This window comes from Pseudorasbora parva, chromosome 7 (genome assembly GCF_024679245.1).
Source record: "Pseudorasbora parva isolate DD20220531a chromosome 7, ASM2467924v1, whole genome shotgun sequence".
NCBI lineage: Eukaryota > Metazoa > Chordata > Actinopteri > Cypriniformes > Gobionidae > Pseudorasbora > Pseudorasbora parva.
In genome coordinates this window covers 5,965,263-5,980,717 of record NC_090178.1, presented here as the reverse complement: position 1 = coordinate 5,980,717, position 15,455 = coordinate 5,965,263, and the positions used below count along the sequence as shown (strand labels likewise).

The window sequence follows — 15,455 nt, the reverse complement described above, 5'->3', positions numbered from 1 at the left end:
CGTTTTTTCAGACTCTTTGAGAAATGAGTTGATGTGCAATAAACTGTATATTATGAGAAAATTAAAGCGTTTTTTGACCTTGGATGCATGTAAGTCTATTGTAGGAGACTTTAAAATGGCATTATAGAGGCACTTCAGAAAAGCATGAAACTGGAGAACAAATAACAGACATGATCAACAGGAGAGGAAGACTGTATAGGTCAAGTAAAGTTTTGTATAAAACAGAGTGCAACAAAAAGATGGAAGATAACAACAAAAGTGTGAATATTTATAATACCATCTGCTTACTTATGCATAACAAAGAGTAAGATATATTCTATTCTCGCGATTAGATTGGAAATTTGGAAACCGCTTCAAGAACTGTTAATGGAAAAAACATGTTAATTCCCTTTCGTAATTGGGCGCAATCTTACCAGGCTCAGGCATCGTCCAGCGCTCACACAGAAACAGTTCGCTGGCTTCAGAAGGGTTGCCCACCCCAATAATGTTGGCCGCGAAGGCACGAAACTGGTAAAAACTCCCTTCCTGAAGGCCTGTCACCTGCAAACAAACAGACAAATCATGGAAATAAATGGATGCGGCTGAAAGAACAGAAGAGAAACCTAAAATGGAAGACAAGATGACTGACACTCTTTTTGGTAGCTGAAAGCTTCTTTAAAATTCTATTAAATAAACAACTACAATATTTAATAAATAGGTTTTTATTTTTATTTTTTATAAATCATGCTAGCAATGTGCTAAAACATTCTTATTCATGGTAGCAACGTATGTGCTAGCAACATGCTAATTCATGATAATTATGATAAAATACTAACAACATGCTCATTCATGCTAGCAATATGCTAAAACGTGCTAGCAGAATGGTACATGTTAGAAACATGCCAATTCATACAGTTTAAAAATGCTCGCATTTCATGTTATAAATGTGTTAAAACAAGCTAGAAACATGTTAATTCATGTTAACAATGTTTTAATACAAGCTAGAAACATTCATGTTAAAAATGTGTTAAACATACTAACAATGTGATCATTCATGCTAGCAATGTGCTAAAATACGCTAGTATGCTAAATAATGTTAGCAATGTACTTATGCATGCAAGCAATGTTAAAACATGCTAGAAACATGTAAACATTAATTAATTTATGCTACAAAATGATCTTAACATGCTAATTCATGCTAGAAATGTACTAACACGTGTTACAAACATGCTAGCAAAATTATAAAAAAGGAAGCTTAAAACATTTTCTCAATTTCAAAATTAAGCCAACATAAAATTGTCATGAAAAGCTTTACTTTAAGTTTTGATGAATATTTTAAATTAGTTTGTATTTAATTTTTCAGTTTTTTTATTTTATTTTTATTAGTGTTTTTAAAGACATGTCAATTTAGTTCTTACGTCTTGTTTCAGTTTGAGTTATTTTAGTAGGCTACTTCAAATGAAATTAAAAAAAAGAAAAGAGAAATGGCATATTGGCAAGAAGCTGAAAAAAATATATATATTTTGATATTTCAATTAATGAAAATGCTTCTTTATGGTTTTAGTTTTACTTTCAGTTAACCACATTAACCGTGTCCAGAAAAGCCTTTATCTTCAGCGCATTGATCCGCCGGTTGACGTCTATATGGAGGACCATTAGGCCAGAGAGCGACTTATCCGATAAATTCTGGTTTCTGTGATGAGAAGCAAAGATCGCCACGAGTGGCCACCTAGCCACACATAATTGGGATTGGATTTAGAAACACGGGCCTTCTCGAGCCTTTTAGACCCGTGATTAACTATTGGCTGAATCCTCTTATCAAATCAGAGGCTTATCTAGGAGCTCAAATCTCCTGAGCGCCAAGATCAGGCCACCCACTGCCTGCTGGGACAGAGAAAGTCCACCAGATGGCAGGCGTCAGGAATGGTGAAGGCATCTCAGCGCGAGGTGGCGTAGGTTTCTGGTGTCCTCTAATGAGGCTGGGCAGGTGGTGTGTCTCCCTGACTGCTCAATGAGAAGCGGAAATCATTAACATGGGATTCACATGCTACGGCGACGGAGCGCACTCAAAAATCAATGTTTTCTAATTGACATAATGCACTTTGAGTCTTCCTGTGAGCAAATTGAGCAAAAAAAAAAAAAAAACACCTTCCCACCCCCCAAAAAAACCCTATTTTCTAGAGGACATGTTAATAGAAAGAGACGAGAGACAGAGCAATTGTTGCAATTTCAGTCCATTAGAGGGCGATGTGTACTCACGACACTCAAAAATACAGAAAAAGTGCTTGAAACTCCTAAAACATGTTCTGCTCCATCCAAAAAGTTACTAAACCTTCAGAAAATGTTTGTTCAAGAGGTCTAAATGAATGTTCTCATTATCTGTGTTTGCTAAGGCAAGCAACACTATTATTATTGGTCTGATTTAGGTGTAATGTGATTTAACTACAGGAAAAATCTTTAAATCCAAGATGTTCATGTCTTTCTTTCTTCTGTCAAACAAAGTTTTTTGAGCAAAATCTTTCAGGATTGTTCGTCATATAATGGACTTCTATTGCCACCAATGGGTTAAAGATCCAAACCAATGCAGTTTCAAAGGGCTTCAGAGGAATCGGTGTATCACTCATTAGCCCTGCCTAGACTCTGCCCCAACGGGTTGTGTCGAGCCATTCGTTAGTCTGGTTGTTTGAAGAGAAAAATATGAAATGTAATTGCAATAAACACGTTAAGAATCCGTACAGCTGTAGCAGCGCAGGACTTTTATTCTGCTGTGCGGAACTGAAGAAGAACTGATGACAATAGTTTGATCTTTGGCTGACCAATCAGCAGGAATGGCCGTATAATTCCCACCCACGTGTAGACATCTACAAACTATTTAAACTGTTTATTAATTTTTCTACCTCTGAACGAAAAATCAAGCCAAAATCTTGTTTTTTAGGGGAAAAAAAGTTTGTTTTCTAATTTTTCTACTTTAAATATTAAATAAAAAAACTACTGAACGAATGATACACGGATTTAGAGGCTCTGCTCGATCCCAGCTGAGGAGTAGTGTCTTATTTAGCGAAATTATCGGTCCTAAAAAAATGTGTAAAAAAATAATTATATACTTTTTAACCTCAAATGCGTGAATTTGGTGTTGTTGGAAAGGTGGCTCCATCTCATGTTCTCCTCCAACTTTAAAATCGTCCAACATTGTTGTTTTACCTTTATTTTTGTAAAGGACGTTTGATTTAAAGGGATAGTTCACCCAAAAATGCAATTTTTACTCACCCTCAAGTTGTTCCAAACCTGTATGAGTCTTTTTGTTCTGCTGAACACAAAAAAAGATATTTTGAAGAATGTGTATTTTTTTCTCCCTACTATGGTAGTGAATGGTTGCTCTCTCTGCTTGGTTACACACATTCTTCAAAATATCTTCTTTTGTGTTGATAAGTCATAAATTGACTAAAGCTAAAATAAAAATGTATTAATTCTAAATAGAAATATTAAAAACCTAACTAATAAAATTACTGAAACAAACTAAATTAAAAACTGGAACAATACATTTTTATATAAATAATAATATAGTATATTAATAATATATTGTAATATAATATAGCATATACTTAATAAACAGTATATATAAAAAAATAACTGTTCACAAGTCACGACACCTTAGTTTCTGACTAGATAGTTTTTTGCCAATCAAATGAATGTCAACTGAACAGATTATATTCGTTTGACTTTATTTGTTGAATGCCTTTGATAAGGTCAAGACTGATAATAGTTTACGTTGTCAAAGATGGGAACTCCAATTTGCATTGTATTTGTTGATTTTGTTTATTATCATACTTAAAAGTCCTGTTTTAAACAACCAATAATTAACTCAGAATGCACCACAACAGAGGAACTGTTTAGTAATTAAATGGTGCCTTTGTTTCCATGCATCTGCAGCAACTAAAATCACCCTGCTTTAAAAACAATAAAGGCCATGGCCTCTGTCTATATACTCCATACTTTTCATCAAACCACTATAATGTGACGTTCACACTAGAAAACGGTCTAATTAAACACTGAAAACTATCTAAAATAAACAGTGCTTTAAGTTTTAATTAAGTCTCCATGGACACCATAGCTGCTCTGTGACACATTTAACGAAAGAGAAGAAAGTTAGACAAAGGCAGATGTGCCTGCACGATTGAAATGAAATGTTGACGTTATTTCTGACTGATTTAAGCTGCTCTCGTCATTAGTCGCTGGAGCAGCATGTAAGTTAATGCATCAGTGATTTATCAAACTTTATGTTGTGTTGTTCACACTGACATTCTCAGTTCAGTTCACCTTGTATTTGGGCTGTGCCATTAATCGTGATTGATCCAGAACACCAAATGCAGGTGTATTTCAGCAGTGGCGTGTAAAGCAGTCACTCCTACTAGCCACTTTGATGCGTTGAATTTTATATTAATATTAGTGCTGAGCAACGATAAAAATGTTTAATCGCATGATTTTCCGTGACAAATCGCGGTTAATCGCATGATTGTCCGTGAATAAATGCGATTAATCGCAGTACGAGCAAAATTTTATAATGAATACAAAAGTGCTGCTATATGAACAAAAGTGCAATAACATATGATTTGCAAACACTTTAAACAAATATGGTGCTTTTTACAGCAGTTAAAAGTTAGTAACGGTTACAATATTTCTTGTAAATATCAACTTAAACATTAATTTAATCAAATTAAATGAAATTGGTGGTATACATATATTGATTCTGAAGTAATATTCTAATCAGCATTCTCATTACATAGGCCTACTTAAATCTGCATATTTGTGATATTCACCCGAGGGTGTTATTTAATTTTATAAAGGCCATTTTTTAAAAATCTTATTAAATGCATGCATCATCTTTCACGTTAAATTCTTACATTTGATTACATATATATTTTTCAATTGTAGTCTTAAAAACACACCTGAAATAAAAAACTAAGAGCAATGTAGCGTTGACTTCAGTACATCGATACTGAAACATCCGAAATGCTTCCAATATTTACTTTCAGCAGAATAGACACACGTCTCTCTCTCTCATCTCTCCCACAGAGTGACACACAAACCCGCCTCCTGTCAGTATCTGCGTTTCCATTACAAATTTGCGCAAAACTTTTGCAATATTTTCTAAATGTCGATATAATAAAAAACTATTACGAAATGACAGTTTCCATTAACTGATGTTATGCAAGCAAAACTTTTTTTTTTCCTCTTGTGATAAGTCATTCCAAAAATTATGCCATGTATGTTGGTAGGTTTATGTATATCGCAGCCACCGCACTAGCCATTATTATTAATGGAAGGAGACGTAGGCGTGTTATTCAAGCATTAATGGCAAGGGAAGCACCGTATACTTGAGCGGCCACGTATGAGGTGTGTGTTGGTGTTTCTCCCTCATGTCTGCTTCAAGGTCTTGATAAATTTTGGCATTTTTTGTTGTTGTTTAGAATCCAGTATTCCTCCTAATTTAATTTGCTCTGAATGAATATTGTTGGTGTTATAGAGCTTTAATTTCTGTGTGGGATTGCGCATATTAATGTGCATAATTTGACATATTCCTGCAGATTTTGTGCTCACACCCCAAGTACGCACTCAATGCTAAATTTAGTTCTTTCTTGCTGCTTATTGTGCTTAAACAGTCAAAATTAAACAAAATGTCAGTCAGTTATGTCTAATAGCCTAATATACCTGCTGTCAAATTATGAGATAATATTAAAAATATCCACATTTTTCCGATGTCAAAATTGTGGCCAGTGAAAATGCTGAGTGGCTAGTAACTTTGGAAAAAAAAAACTTGCCACAGTGGTTGGTGAGCAACATAAGTTGTATTTGTCAAACACTTCCTAATCAATCAATCAATCAATCAATCAATCAATCAATCAATCAACTTTATTCATATAGCGCTTTTACAGTGACGATTGTTTCAAAGCAGCATCACAGTGTTGAACAGGAAAATATTGCAACAAAATTTGATTTGGCTTCAAGACCCATAAAGGCACTAAAGGCGGCGTTACAAAGTCCATCTCACTACAGTAGCTGTACAGTTATTTTACACTGCGACGAAAATTGTTTTTGTGCGCAAAAAAAAAAGACTTTATCCACCAAGTTATTGTCTTCTGTGTAGGTCTCGGAGTTGAACTCACGCAATAGCGGCGCTATCGAATGGCGGATCTGCATCATATTCTCGCACATATGTTGAGTTCACGTCGATAACTCGGTGGATAAAGTCGTTATTTAGATTTTTGTGCGCACAATAACTATTTTCGTCACACTGTAAACTTATTGTACAGGCACTGTAGTGAGATGAACTTTGTGTCGATGTGTTTAGTGCCTTTATGGGTCTTGTGAGTGGGTCAGTGGGAATGTACTGAATGCCAATGGAGGCCTTTCTGAAGCCTTTCTCAGCCATCAGCTTTCAACAAAAATATCTTCATTTGTGTTCCGAAGATGAACCAATGTGTTCAAGTGTCCAATGATATGAGGGTGAGTAATTAATGAAATAAATTATTTTTTTTGGTGAACTAACCCTTTAAATAATTAATTAATTTTATTTAAATATTTAGTTGAATAACAATACAATGCCAAAATGTCTTTTTGGAGAGTATACATGTAACAGTTAATAAAGAAAATGCATGTGTAACAGTATATTGGATCCGTGCACTGGCTCTAAAAGTGACAGCAGTCTAATAAACCTGCTGACATTTCTGTCATTAATGTTAATCAAACAACAAAAGACAAAAGAAAATCACACACTGATCTTGACTGAATAACTTAGGTAGCTTTAATAAGGATTAATCTATATGTAATGTGTATGGTAAAGACTATGCAGTGTTATATTACATTTTTTGTAGTAGTCTATTACTTGCGTATCTGAATACCACAGTTAGTACACCTTCCTGAAAAACTTAAAACACTGTTTATTAAATGTGTTTCGTTTGCAATTAGTTTCTTTGTTCTTAATGTATTGCTGACTGTTTACTTTATTTTGATAATTACATTATCTTACATTAGTTAAGCTAATATTAGTTTTTGTTGAAGCATTGATAATTGTAAAATTTCACTGATATTTAAAACAATTCTTAAGTCTTTGATCATACTGCCCACCAATAATCGTGTTAATTAATTGTGACTTCAATATTGACCAAAAATAAACTTTTGCCATGATCGAGCAGCCCTACCTTGTATACTCTCTCTTTAATAGGCTTGACGGTGACCTCCTGCCAGGTGCTCTGGGATTTCTGCCTCTGGTCCAGATAGTAGCCGCGCACAGGGTCTCCTCCGTGATTGGCAGGGGCTCTCCAGCCAATCACCATCTCTCCTCCAGTGCAGTGCAGTACAGCGATGGCTGATGGGCAGGACGGAGCATCTGCAGTGATTTGGAAAGGGAGGGTCAGAGGTCAAAAAGCTGCAGCTGCATTTTGCGTAGAATTACTGCAGAAGTGAGCCACATCAGGTTCGCTATCAATAGTTAATGATTCAAATGCGTGATTATTTGATTTACTGTGTGTTTTACAGATGAAAAACCGAAATAATTAAAAGGATGACCAAATGTCCCGTTTTCACAGTTCTCCTGATAATGTGCTGATAAATGCACATGTAGAAATGGGTCCTGGTTTCAGCTGACTGAAAATTAAGCATCCTTTCAGAAATTTCAGTAAATGCTTTTTATGCGATGGATGTGTTTCAGTGTGCGAAGCATAAAGATCTAAATTCGATTTTATTTTTATATTTTAAGTTTTTATTTTAGTTTAAAATAAAAACATTTTTTTTGTCATTTTGTTATGTGATTGTCATTTTATTCGTTTTTTTTAATTGTTTTTTTGTACTGATTATGGTTTATTTTTCATTTCAGTTTACTTGTGATCCTTTTTATTATTGAAAGTAAACTAAAATATAAAATATATTAAACATAAATAGTAATAGTAAGGCTTAATTTATAAATATTTTTAGTATTTATTTATTTCCAGTTAGTAATTGTATGTGCTTCAACAAGGCAACATTTTGAATTATCTTTAAAAAAATATATAGAAACATTTTAATTTTTTTTTTTTTTTTTACATTTTTGGTTTAAGATAATAAACCTTATGCAAATTAGGCGTGTAATATTACTATTCTGTTGCCCACGGAATGTAAATCAGATTGCTTAGCTTAAAAATATTATATTTGGAATAACATTGCTGATTGTAGGTTCCAATCTATTTTGTGTTAAAATGTAATAAATTAAATGTGTCTGCAATTCTTTAACTTTAAATTCACACATAAATGCACGCTTCACTGTATTTATTAGTGTTTTTGCAACAACACATTATTAATGTTCCTATAACATCCTGCTTTTAAAGTATTAAATTACCGCAATTAATTCAGCCATGCAGACTCACTTAAACATTGCAGATTTGGCATAAAGTCTCCAATGCAGCATTTCATTTACACAGAAACACTGACTACACTAAACTAAACTTGAACTAAACTTGCCAAAACTTTTTTGCTGACTTGCAAGCAAGGCAACTTCCTTTGGGAAATTCAAATCTAGTTTATTTCCTGTCATTTGCATTTGATACCATTCAAAATGCAAGGAAGCTGAAGAGAAGTGCCTCCAAAGAGGGAAGAAACACACCAGGGTTTAACTAAAAATATATGATGTACAATCACTGCAACTAGTGTTACTTCTAATGCAGGTTCAGAGGATGATGGGAACCTCTGGTCAACCTAATAATTAATGAAAACACTTGATTTGTTTTCTGTAAAGGATAATGTGATCACATGTTTGATCAGCAGTAACATGTGGTTCAAGCATCTCTGGTGTTTGATGATAAGATGGAGCATCTGTCCTGATCTCAACCCACATCAGAGCAGGTGTGCCACTCACAATCAGACGCTACAAATAGAAAAGCTAACCGTCAGACAACAGCCTATTACTGTCAGGATTGAGCCAGACACAGAACGACTCCACTTCTTCATCTCTTGAGTAACAAGCTCGTCTTTGATCATGACTGCATCATGTCTGCACACCTCTTCTGCTTTTCCCCACATAATGAAGCTTATGAATATGTACTTTACTTGCTGCAGAATACAATCACCAGCAGGTTTTTACATTTCCTAAAGAGAATGTTTGAGGGCTGTGGGTGATTTCTGGAGCATGAATATGAGCTCGCTAATGCCTTATGAGAAATTATCTGCACATTGATATATGATTGCTAGGATGTTCTGGGTGGTTGCTCACTAACCAAAAAGAACAAAAGAGTTCACCTGCTGTCTCTCTCCATGCAGGAAGCTCATTCATAGAATTATAAATGAACACTGAGGCCGTAAACAGTTTTCTGGAGCTCAAGCAGACAGCCGGCAGCACTTTAGACAAGACGGCGTCTTATTTAAAGCTTGTCTGGCTGCGTGCTCTCGTCCGGTTCGCAGGACGTTTACACTTACATATCGCTGATTTGACTCGAATGGCAGGAGACTCGTCCGAGTAGATGCTGTTTCCCGCCAGTCCCGCAGACTTCACCCTGAATACATACTCTTTATTGGTCTTCAGGCCATGAACTGTAAACCTGAGCGAAGAAAACCCGTTTTTAGTAGGAATATTGGGATTCTGTAGTAATAATTGCCTCTTAAACAGAATAGAGACCTGGTTTTGGTGATGGGCTTGTTGTTGATGGTCTTCCACTGTCCACTTCCAACTTCACTACAGTACAGGTAGTATCCCACAATGCCCTCTGTCATTTTAGGCTCCTTCCACTGCAGTAGCACCGAGCTGTTAGTGTCTCGGGTGGGCAGGATGCTGTTTGGTGTGTCGGGAACTCCTAAAACACATTAGAACAAAACACACACTGAGCTGTACTACTTTACATACACAATACCCTTGTGAAAAAGAAGTCCGCTTAAAGGGATAGTTCACCAAAAGTAAAAAAATTCTGTCATCATTTACTCTCCCTCAAGTTGTCCCACACCTGTATGAAGGTCTTTCTTCTGCTGAACACAAAAGGATATATTTTTGAAGGATGTGGGTAACCTAACAGTTGCGGGGTGGGAGAGAAGCACGATCATTCGAATATACTCCAGGGTTTCTACCGATTCAAAGCCATATGCTAAATCGCTGAAGTAACCTTTTAAAGTAGACTCTTCCAGCCAAGGCTGCATTTATGTATGTATATGTATTATGGTAATATTGTGAAATATTATTAAAATGTAAAATAACCATTTTCTATTTGAATATATTTTAAAATGTCATTTATTCCTGTGATCATTACTCCAGTCTTCAGTGTCACATGATCCTGTAGAAATCATTCTAATATGAGGATTACTGCTCAAGAAACATTTATGATTATTATGAATGTTTTTCAGGATTCTTTGATGAAAGTTCAAAAGATCTGTATTTATCAGAAATAGAAAGCTTTTGTAAATGTAAATGCTGTTCTTTTGAACGTATAAAGAAATAATCATGAAAAAAAAAATCCTCATATCAGACTGATTTGTGAAGGATCATGTGACACTGAAGACTGGAGGAATGATGCTGAAAATACAGCTTTGATCACAAGAATAAATAAATAATATTTTAAAATATAGTCAAATAGAAAAAGTTATTTTAAACTGTAAAAATATTTCACAATAATAGTGTTTTTGCTTTACTTTGGATCAAATAAATGCAGACTTGATGAGCAGAAGAGACTTCTTTCAAAACATTAAAAATAGTAAGGTTATCAATCTTTTGACTAGTAGTGTATATTAATCGATTTAACAGCACTATTACAAATATATTTAAATGCATGGCATATGAGTTTAAATATAAATGGCATTAAAGTACATTTTAGTTTACCATAAATGTTAAATCAATACATTTAACAAAAATTCTAAGACAATATAATTAATTATGAAATTTTAAATAAATATTTACAAAAAATCCTGCTTAAGTGGGTTAAAAAGCACTCTTAATTTTAACTAAATGCATTTAATATCAATTTAAACTATAATACATTTTAATTTAATTGTAAATAACATGCAGTTAAGTGTCTGAAAACTTTACAAAACATTACAAGCATATTCTTTTAAAGTATTTTATTTCCTTAAAAGTTTAGTTCACCCCAAAATGAAATCTATGTCATTAATGACTCACCCTAATGTCGTTCCTCACCCGTAAGACCTCCGTTCATCTTCAGAACACAGTTTAAGATATTTTATATTTAGTCCGACAGCGTATCTAAGTGTATGCACACTTTATTGCCCATGTCCAGAAAGGGAATAAAAACATCATCAAAGTAGACCATATGAGACATCAGTTAGTTAGTTAGAACTACGCTAGATCTTCGCTTCCTGTTTGTTCTCAGTCCTCAAATAAAGATTCAAACAGTTGTGACAAACAGTTGTGTATTGATTCAAGATTCGGATCGCCAATGTCAGGTGATTTCAGCAGTTTGACACGTGATCCGAATCATTGATCGATTCACTGATTCACAAACGTTTGAATCTTTATTTGACGATTGAAAACAAACGCAGAAGAGAAGACAATGCTGAATAAAGTCGTAGTTTTTGATTTTTTTTTAAACAAAATGTATTTTCGGTGCTTCAAGAGATTCTAATTAACCCACTGATGTCTCATATGGACTACTTTGATGATGTTTTTATTCCCTTTCTGGACATGGACAGTATAGTGTGCATACATTCAATTGAGGAACAGAAAACTCTCGGACTAAATATAAAATATCATAAAACTGTGTTCTGAAGATGAACGGAGGTCTTACGGGTGTGGAACGACATTAGGGTGAGTCATTAATGACATACATTTCATTTTTGGGTGAACTAACCCTTTAACACTTTAAGTACTCTTTTTAAAGTATGCTTTTTTACAAGGTTAAACTCCATTTAAATCTATTTTAAGGCATCCATATTATTATTTTCAAACTATTTGGACTGTTTAATTCTAAGCATCAGTGAGACTGTATCATTTGATGTTGCACGGAATAAAGAAAATGAAATGGGATGAGCGTAAATGTGTGAAAATGTTCACCTAGTGGTTGTCCCAGTGAGACGGGTTCGCTGGGAAGGGATGGCTCGCTGATTCCGTACTTGTTGACTGAACGAACACGGTAAGAGTACGACTTCCCCTTCTGCTGGTCAAACGCAGCAAATCTAGTGGACAGCACCGTCATATCCATACTAGCCAGATGCCAGCTCTCCTTCCCTGTAATGGACTGAAATAACCAACAGTCAATGCATCTTTACATGTATGTATTATGATTGATCATTTTTCTGAAATTCAAAGTAAATAGTTTGCAAGTATGTGTTTTTCCTGGGATGTGTTTCTGTTCTGTATATATTTATATACATACTGTATACAGTATATTATTTTACTTTAAATTACACTTGCATAAAGTAGAAAATCTCTGTGTAAATTAAGTATTGCAACATTCGCTATAATATTTATTTTTATGATTTATTATTTAACCATCATGGGAACTACCTACTTCATGCAATTGTAATTTACAGTTAAAAAATTAAATAAAATGTACAATCAAATTTTTTTAAACTGTAAATTAAAACGGCATAAAGTAGGTAGTCTCCATGATGATAAACTATTGCAATATTCTCTTAATAAAACTTGCCCGGTGGTAAATGGACATTTAAATCTTTTTCATATATATGTATTTCTGCCCCCACAAATTTCAGATGATCCCGATGAACTAGACAGTTTTATTATGGTGCTTCTTATAAAAAGTCCAATAAAGTCCATGTCCTCTGGCAGTGTGTGGTTTCTCCTGTTCATTACAGAGTCGGCAAGCGGTTGGGGCTCTTTTTTGTGTCGTATATTGGAAGATTCTGTGTCCTCTGCTCTGAGAACGGATTACTGCCAGCACTTTTACACTGTGAGTCACAAAGAGATGATGTGAAACTTTAAAACTCCCCTCAAAAAGCCAGAAGGACCCTGATCTTTTGCTGTGCTGAAGGCCTTGAACATGAGAATCTGAGAAGCTAAACTTAAAAAAATGGCTGTTGGGTCATTTTATTTGTTCTGTAACATGAACTTTCTATCAAGCTAATTTAATATCTGCTAGAGTTACTGGATTTGTACAAACACAGATATACACCATGTATACAGTAGAGCTAGTGATGCAATGCAACTAGCAATGCAATGACGCATTATCAGGATGATTTTTCATACTGAACCTATGCAGTGTTGTTATGGTCAAATAAAACCAAAACTAAAACGATTGGCAGTACCGGAGTGCCTATTTACTCTAAGTGCAAATAGTACGTCTTGTTGGCATTTACACTAACTCCATCCACTGGCGTCAGGTTGGGGCAGACGAAACGACTGAAGATGCCGGATTGTCAACAAGAGCAATAGTGTAGGGGTAAGGCATGTGGCATGAAGTTGACACAAATTGAGCTCAAATCCACCTTTTTCCGAACTTGGTATACTTTCTTTTTCAAATCACATATCAGATCGGAAAAGCATTTATTTTCAATAAAAATTATGAAAATATTTACAAAGTGTAAATAAAGTGTCTACGGTGTGCTTAATAATAAAGTGTTTATGGGTTAGGGGTAGGTGTAGCTTTATTGTCCCAAGCGTAAAAAGAATCTAGTTGCTATTTACACCAAGTGAAAATCACTTTTTTAGCTATATATAATATTTACACTAATGCAAACAGCTGTAGATTCTATTTACTAAATGAAAATAGTGATATATTCTATTTACACCATATAAAAGTAGCAGTTCTCTGCCATATAAATAGTAATTACATGTAATTTATCATTTATTTTGACCGACACACACTTCTTGCACTTCAGTATTGTTGTACATTAAAAGGTGTACAACAACAAAAGGTGTACAATAATAATAACGGTGTAAATTATTATTTGTATTTAAATTATTAAATGGATGCCACCTTAAAGGGACACTAAAAGCCCTCTCTACACCTATCCCTAACCAATAAATGCTTTTATTTTGTTACTATTTTGTTATTCTTTTATTTTGTTAAGCACTTTATTTCCACATTTAGAATATTTTCTTAAAGCTCCACTGTGTGATATTTTCCCCCATCTAGCGGTGTAAAGGTATATGACCATCAGTGAATAATAGTTTCTGTTCCTCTCAATTTCGATTTCGTTTCAACTCCTACGGTGGGCGATTTAGTCACGGCTTCCAGTTCGACCTCTTCGGTGAGTGTTGCTTCAACTCAAGTGATTTGGGTAATTTTTGGAAACTATTATAATTTGCAGTTATTTAATTTACCAAATGATCTATGATCAAATTAATCTATGTAAAATGAATAATAGTTTTACGTTTTCGTTATTTTTAACCAGTTCATTGCTAACAGCAGCTATCAGGTTCCCAGACGAATGCAAGCTAATCTTGGTAAAGTAACTTTTATCAGTGCTATCATTATTCTGTATATTGTACAACACCACTAGCGTAAGGCAAACAAATTATAATGCAATTCAAATATTAATCTCATGTTATCCGTCATAGAACACGGATTTATGTTACAAGGTAAACAATACTTTTTCATCATTGACGCGAAGAAAACTATCCTAGACGTCGTTCTAGTGTTATGCTCAGCACACCATGATATAATTAGCCAAGCAACAATAAAACTTCCAATATACACGAATAGGCTGAATTAATATTACCTGTCGAGAAGAAAGCAGGCAACGTCGGCGTTCTTTTTAAAATCGTTGCTCCTCATGAGCTCTTTCCATCTTGGAAAGGCCACTCCAATATTTACTTTTGGCTTGTTGATTTGCCCGTTGTGTTGCCGTCTTAATTCTCTTTTCCGCTTCCTTGGCGACTCTGATACATATCCCGCAATGTTAAGGTCCCCGACCCGGGTCGAATTCGGTAATCAATGCCGGGACGTGGTTGCTTTCACACAGAAGGCGACCCGGCAATGTTCCGGGAATATTGCGGGTCCGACATGCAGTGTGAAAGGGGCTTAAGAGTGATCCTCCATCATCATATAGCAGCCTCAAGCAATCCTCCTCTTCACATTCGACACGGCCATCGAGTGTAAAAACGCGAAAGCGAAGCTTGTATTTACGGGTATGTCCCTCTTTGGCAAATGTACTTTCAAGATGGAGGAGCAACATGGCGACCGCCATCCGAACCCTCAACACGTATGTATTTTCAATGGTATATTATAAAATTACGAGAATGCATTATTACTTGAAAAAAGTAAATATACATTAATGAGCACATATATTTTTGAAAGAACTAAGTGTTTTTAGCTAAGAATAAACTAAAAAAGTTACACAGTGTAGCTTTAATTTTTATGGAAAATAAATGCCTTTCCGATGTAATTTGTGATGAGAAAAGAGAGAAGAGCGACCTTTGCAAAAGGTGGATTGGAAACCGTGTTGATCGCGACAAAACAGTGATCTATTAGCCATGCATACGCTTTACTGATTGCGCCACTGAAAATGCTCAATTATGGGCTTTTTTTAAAATCTTGTTTGGCACAGCC

General features: G+C 34.9%; 1 protein-coding gene across 4 annotated transcripts in view; it reads right to left on the bottom strand.

The window, feature by feature from the left end:
- myom3 (myomesin 3) overlaps positions 1-15,455 on the bottom strand; it is a 125,641-nt gene that overhangs the window by 31,561 nt on the left and 78,625 nt on the right. For all 4 annotated transcript variants that reach the window (XM_067447848.1, XM_067447846.1, XM_067447849.1 and 1 more), the window contains exons 16-20: positions 11,999-12,182; positions 9,623-9,797; positions 9,424-9,545; positions 7,179-7,366; positions 414-540 (exon numbers count right to left, since the gene is read on the bottom strand). In XM_067447848.1, coding sequence (XP_067303949.1) covers positions 414-540; positions 7,179-7,366; positions 9,424-9,545; positions 9,623-9,797; positions 11,999-12,182 — 796 coding nt within the window. The remainder of the gene's footprint in view (positions 1-413; positions 541-7,178; positions 7,367-9,423; positions 9,546-9,622; positions 9,798-11,998; positions 12,183-15,455) is intronic.